At 41.6% G+C, this 6310-nt stretch overlaps 1 protein-coding gene across 2 annotated transcripts; it reads left to right on the top strand.

Annotated features, from left to right (window-relative positions):
* The first annotated feature begins 3414 nt into the window (after positions 1-3414).
* Positions 3415-6042, top strand: LOC134177198 (uncharacterized). Of its 2 annotated transcripts, XM_062643955.1 has the most exons (3): positions 3415-4166; positions 5250-5388; positions 5441-6042. In XM_062643955.1, the coding sequence occupies exons 1-3, from the start codon at positions 3460-3462 to the stop codon at positions 5468-5470; spliced, it is 876 nt and encodes a 291-aa protein (XP_062499939.1). In that variant the 5' UTR covers positions 3415-3459; the 3' UTR covers positions 5471-6042. The 2 variants fall into 2 exon arrangements, with proteins under 2 accessions (XP_062499939.1, XP_062499938.1); XM_062643954.1 differs by having other exon boundaries at positions 5250-6037.
* Positions 6043-6310: the final 268 nt, after the last annotated feature.

Raw genomic sequence — 6310 nt, 5'->3', positions numbered from 1 at the left:
AACTTACATAATCTCTGACACAACATCTTGGATTTGCGTATATAGTCAGCGTGCACACATGCACTTACGTCGTCTTTTTCTTATGTGCGTATAGATGGTGGTTTTTCATAATGCACTCTATCACCTCTAGTAATTTTGGGTTTGCAGTTAATTAATCATTATCAAGTCTTTGAAAAGTGTCATTTTTTCTTTATTAGAGAGTCTTTATTCGACACTTGTTGTCTGCAACTAACAAATGAAGAAGAAGACAAGAGAAACTTAATTACGGAGTGACTCCTGGCTTTCTCCATGTAAATCATTAATTACAGACTAAGTCTCTTTCTAGCCACATGCAGTATCCAACAGGGTGAGGTTTGTCTATTATATTTTCACTATACGCTTGCATTAATAAATATTAAATTAAAAATTAGTTGCTTGCAATTTTAATATTCTATAGGTTAGAAAAATTTGACTAATCGGTACAATTTAAAGTTATTTGTGGACTCAAACAGCACACTCAATCTTTGATCAGTTTTCCTTTTCAATGCAATGAAATATGAGCGTGGATGAAAGTGGCCAGACTATACATACTGTACAATAATTTTCGTCTTCCATGCAATTGGTAATTGACTAATAAAAGTGAACTATCCGCGTGGTGTCATTATGCCGCATATCAGATGTTTTCTTATTAACTGAACTCTCAATTTACATTTACTATGGACTGTAGATAGTTGCTTGGAGTCTTTCCAAATCGAATAGGCGTCAACTTCCCAGTGCAGGCTAGACGTTGATCTCGTTGACTATAGATGCCCGCAGCCGTAAGCGTGCCTCCATGCAACAGGCTTCCCTTGTCGCTAGCCTCGCAAGCCAGGCTCTTCCGCGCAGTCGCTAACCGCACGTGAATCACACGAGGAGGAGGAGCTTTTACCGGAATTGCTCCAGCGCGAGAAGAGCCTGGTCGCTTTCGAGAACGTCATAGTGACGTGGGACCCCCGATCCGGTTTCATAGCTTGATAAAGCTAATTCGATTTCCTAAAGAGCTCGTTTATGTAATTGCGCTGATACATGAAGCAGAGAGGTAGCCCTCCGCGGAGAGCACGTGAACACGAAATCCAGTGAAGCCGTTGATGGACGAAGTGCTGGTGAATAATGAGCGTAGGAATGGCCTACATGGGACTGGTCCGCTGAACCTACACTCTCCAGCAACGTTTCGTTCTACTGAACTCATCTGCAGGTTTGCTCGAATTGAAACAGACGTAGAACTATTCACCACTCCTGCGCGTCTACTCTGACATCTATAGCCTGTGGGGAAAATGGTGTGAGAACTGCCGGCCCAGTTTCACTCAACGGTTCATGAAAACAGTGGACTAGAGCTTGTTGACCTCTCCACATCATGATCAGATTGGCGTGTATTGCTAACGCAGTCTATGTGACGGTACTTTCCACTCAGCAAGCAGCACTTTTGTACGATATTGACTCTCCTCACGGTGAACTGGAAACATCTAGGCATGGGAAAACAGCAGTGCAGTGGACCTACCATGTTCAGGAAGTGTAGAGTTGACTTGTAGTTGCATGTGTACTACGTACGACTTGTTTCAATGCACGGTTTCTGACTGCTACATATATACACTAACCGCGTACAATGAGTTCATTTCTCAAACTACCGTGCTGCAGATCTAGATTCGGCGGTGTGCTGTTGGCGAAACTGAATGCTGAAATGGAGTCGTGACAATGCAGAATATTACATGGCTGAGCTGTCTACATGCGAACTAGAAGCGAACGATGATGTCCACTACGTACTTCGTGCAAAACAAGCAAGTGCGTGAAGCGATGTCGCGTGTTCTCAACTTTCATACCTACATATGCTTACCTAATAGAATTAGCTTTATCAAGCTATGAAACCGGATCGGGGGTCCCACGTCACTATGACGTTCTCGAAAGCGACCAGGCTCTTCTCGCGCTGGAGCAATTCCGGTAAAAGCTCCTCCTCCTCGTGTGATTCACGTGCGGTTAGCTCAGCGACTGCGCGGAAGAGCCTGGCTTGCGAGGCTACCTTGTCGCCTCAAGGAACAGCTCATGCTTGGGCGTGACGGTTGATGAGAGCCAGGTGCAAGTGCTTACCGATTTGTTGTTAGAGGTCGGTCGCGTGGCTTTCTCGTCCGTCTCTTACGAATAAGTTAGTTGCATTACATTGCATGCGTGCCAGAGGCGTGGCTGGGCGTGGCTAAGCTAGACACAACTCTCGTCTTTCAATAGAATTGAATATTGAAGTCACTGGCGACCGTCTGCGCGGCGTCGTTATGCTGTTTATGAGATATGGCTCACGCTAGCAACTTTCTATTTACATTTAGTGTACGAAGAAAGAAAATTGCATCAGAGGCTATATTCTAATATTCATAATTTACGAAAATTGGACGGATGGAAAGATTGAATCTATTTGCAAAGTAAACGAATATTGAAATAACAATTGATCTTCAATCAATTTCTATTTTCAATGTAATGGAATATTGTAAGAGCAAGCAACGACAGTCAATTTTTAATTTGACATTTCATTTTCAATTTGTCTCAAAAATTAAAAATGAAATGGACGAATTGGCCACGCAAATTCAAAATTTAAAATTTAATATTTAAATTATAATAAATATTGAATTTAACATTTAAAATTGAACTAACGTCCATTGCATTGAAAAAGGAAATTGGTTAAAAACTAAGGGTGTTTTCAGTATTCATTTTAATCCGCAAATAATTATAGTCCGCCGATCAATCAAATTTTAATTTTCTAGTATTTTATAGAATTGACTAGTGAAATTGCAAGCAACTTCTAGGCTATTTTCAATTTCTAATTCAATATTCAATTGTTGCCGGAAATTGAGAATGGATGGACGAAATGGTCACGCACCGTCACGCACCCCCGCTGCATACTGCCGACGACGAAGAAGTAACAAGAGCACAGTTTGAAGGATGTAATGCTGCTAGAAACAGGGCGTCAACAACAAGAATCTCGCGCGTGCAAGATGACCGATGACCGATGACGTCATTTTCGTCGCTATCGCAGTGCTAGAGTACCTGTTATGTCGTCTGTCATGCGGAGTATTCTAACTCTGTTGTCAGACGCCATGTCTAGAGATTCCTGCTCAAACTAATGGATCACGATAACGTGCTAGGTTGACAAACCAGGTAATCAAACCCAGTTCAGTCTGAACACAGGTTTGTACTGTACGCTACCTCGTATCACGCAAATCAAAACATAACACACCATGTTTTGGAAACCATAGTGTGAACACACCTACTTTAGTGCTAACCAAGAATATGACACCAAAATACTCTCAGGAGGTCTGCAACACGGTAGTTATCTATAATTAAGTTTGCTAACCAAGGTCGCTACCCCTAGTGTGAAAACGTCATAATCTACCACATTGGCGTAGCCCAGCTGGTTGGCATCAAAGTAAGGACCAGCCCATCTTATTATCTATCTGACAAATGGATGCTTTCTTCGGTCAGGTGCGTTTGTTTCTGCGTAGACTTGACCAGTGGCTGACAACTGCTGATGAACCAGAGGCAATGGTGCAAGGGGATGCTGATGATCTTCTTCTCCTTGGTGAAACCATTCATCGTCATCTTGTTGGAATGGTGGAAGGCGGAGAGAATGGACTGACTCCATTAGGCCGATATATTGGAAGCCTCGTAGAAGCGTTTTTCGCGATAGCCAGTTCGTTTGGACACACAGTGGATATGCGAGCGTTCACAGCTGGTGCCATTGCAACAGGGAGCAGGGGTAGACCACGACTGGACATCGGGCAGGAACAGCTGATATTTCTAGTTGATCATGGCTTTTCTGTTTCATCGATAGCTGAGCTACTTGGAGTGTGCAGGAGTACTGTCAACAGACGAATGCGTGAATGGGATCTATCGGTAGCTCGAAGGTACGCAGATATAAACGATGCTGAGCTGGACAGAACCGTGCTAGAGATCAAACGGGGATTTCCGGACGCTGGATACAGTATGATGGATGGCCTGCTGCGATCAAGAGGTATTATCATCCAGCGACATAGGATACGCCTGTCGGTAGCTAGAGTTGACCCGTTTGGAGTTGCTGAACGATGGGCTACTTCAATTCCTAGGAGAGTTTACCGTGTCAGTGGACCTAATGCGTTGTGGCATGTAGACGGAAACCACAAGCTGATACGGTACGTATGTAAGGTGCATTCACACGACGTTTCTAGCTAGGTTAACTCCAGACGCCATTTAGCACTGCACAGTGTTCACACAGCACAGAAATGACCCACTAACTAATCTAGATACTAATTATGTATATCTTGTCATTGTTGTCCTGTCAATGTCTGCAAGGTTTGGAGGGTTTCGTCCTCTCACTAGGGACATGATCTTTACAAGCAACATCTGGTTGTACATTCTGCACAGCAACACTAGGAGAGTCGTAAAAAGGACCTCTCGTTGCCGACGCGCTTTTCTTCGCCTCCTCCTTTTCCACTGAAGACGCGCCCGTGTAGCTTTGAAGCGTTTGTAGCACATTCTAGAAAACGCGCCATTCTTCGCTATGCTAGAAGACGGAGTGACCTAGGTGTAGGCGGAGCGACCGAGTTCTAACCTAACTTGCAAGTGGGTCAGCGATAACCTAGGTTAGCTGAAGCCATTAATTAGGATAACTTTGTTAACCTACTACATGTTCCCTAGGGTAGTGTTTACTCAGCTTGCTTAAATATGTTAGCCTAAGGTCAGTGTGAAAGCACCCAAAGTCATTTTCGAAAGTCTTTTCTACTGAACAGAACAACACCTGTTTGCCTGTCTTTGTCCGTCTGTCTGTCTGTCTGTTTGTCCTTCTGTCTGTCTGTCTGTTCGTCCTTCTGTCTGTCTGTCTGTCTGTCTGTCTGTCTGTCTGTCTGTTTGTCTCTCTGTCTGTCTCTTGTCTCTCTACGTGTTCTTGTGATTGTCAGTTTGTTTTTATGCTGTCTTTTGGTTTGTCCTTCACTCTGTTTGTATGCATATTTTTGGTTTTCCGAATCACTAGTAAAACGGTAGAAAACTGATACAATATGATTATGAATATAATATAAATATAATACCATAAAATATAATACCATAAAATATAATACCATAAAATATAATACCATATAATAAAATAGATGAATTATGAATCTTGCCTATGTGCATCAATTTAATTAAGTATAATCAGAGATGCATGTGAGTTTCAATTCTACACTTAGTGAACTATTCTGTATTTATGTGTATATCTTGATGTTGGGTTTTTGCAGATGGCATTTTGTCATCCACGGTGGAGTAGATGGATATAGTCGAATACCCGTGTTTTGTAAATGCTCTACTAACAACCGTGCGACAACAGTGTTGGAGTCATTTCTAGAAGCTGTTCGACAGTTTGGGTTGCCATCAAGGGTAAGGTCAGACAAAGGAATGGAAAATGTAGAAATATCAAGGTTTATGTTAGAACACAGAGGACCAGGACGAGGCAGTATGATAACAGGACGGAGCGTGCATAACCAACGGATTGAGCGTTTCTGGAGAGACCTTTTCCAAGGATGTACCTTTCTTTTCTACTTTCTGTTCCGGAACTTAGAAGAGTGTTTTCTCCTTGATGTAACAAATGGCAAAGATTTATTTTGCTTACAGTACGTGTACCTGCCCAGAATAAACCACGCTATTAAACAATTTTGTGATGGCTACAAATATCATCGACTTCGGACTGCTAGAAACAGTACACCTATTCAGCTATGGATAACAGGAATGCTGCAAGGGGCAGAACTTCGAAATATGGAAGACCTGGACATTGTTAGTGATGCTATTGTTCTTCCTAGTGATTACTAACTAGTAAATGAAGCTGTGTTTACACCGTCGCTTCACAGCTACGAGCGTATATATTTGCATCTAGGTGCTTGTTGTGTGTGTGTGTGTGTGTGTGTGTGTGTGTGTGTGTGTGTGTGTGTGTCACGTTTGTATTTATTGTGAATATTAATGTAAATTTTATTAATTTTGTAAATGTCTATTTATTGTCATTATCATTATTTATTCATTAGCTTGTTGCTAGAATGTATAATTCTTTAAAAACACAGGGATGCGTCGACGTGATTAAAGATAATTAACTAAATATTATCAATGTCCCACACTACACTTTGAATTCAGCACAAGTGACAGAAGTGACGTTGTGTGTTTGTGTGTGTGTGTGTGTGTGTGTGTGTGTGTATTTATTGTAAATATCAATGTATATTTATTAAATTTTGTTAAATTATTGTCATTATTATTAATTAATCATATTAATTATTAGCTTAATTGATGCTAGAATGTAAACGGCAATTCTTTG

The sequence above is a fragment of the Corticium candelabrum genome, chromosome 3 (genome assembly GCF_963422355.1).
Source record: "Corticium candelabrum chromosome 3, ooCorCand1.1, whole genome shotgun sequence".
Taxonomy (NCBI): Eukaryota; Metazoa; Porifera; class Homoscleromorpha; order Homosclerophorida; family Plakinidae; genus Corticium; species Corticium candelabrum.
This window is presented reverse-complemented; position numbering and strand designations above follow the sequence as displayed.

Bases quoted from the DNA above. Each gene is read 5' to 3' on its own strand.
- LOC134177198 (XM_062643954.1), top strand. From the start codon at position 3,460: ATGGATGCTTTCTTCGGTCAGGTGCGTTTGTTTCTGCGTAGACTTGAC. The intron at 4,167-5,249 runs GTACGTATGTAA...GGGTTTTTGCAG, and splicing joins GGAAACCACAAGCTGATACG to ATGGCATTTTGTCATCCACG.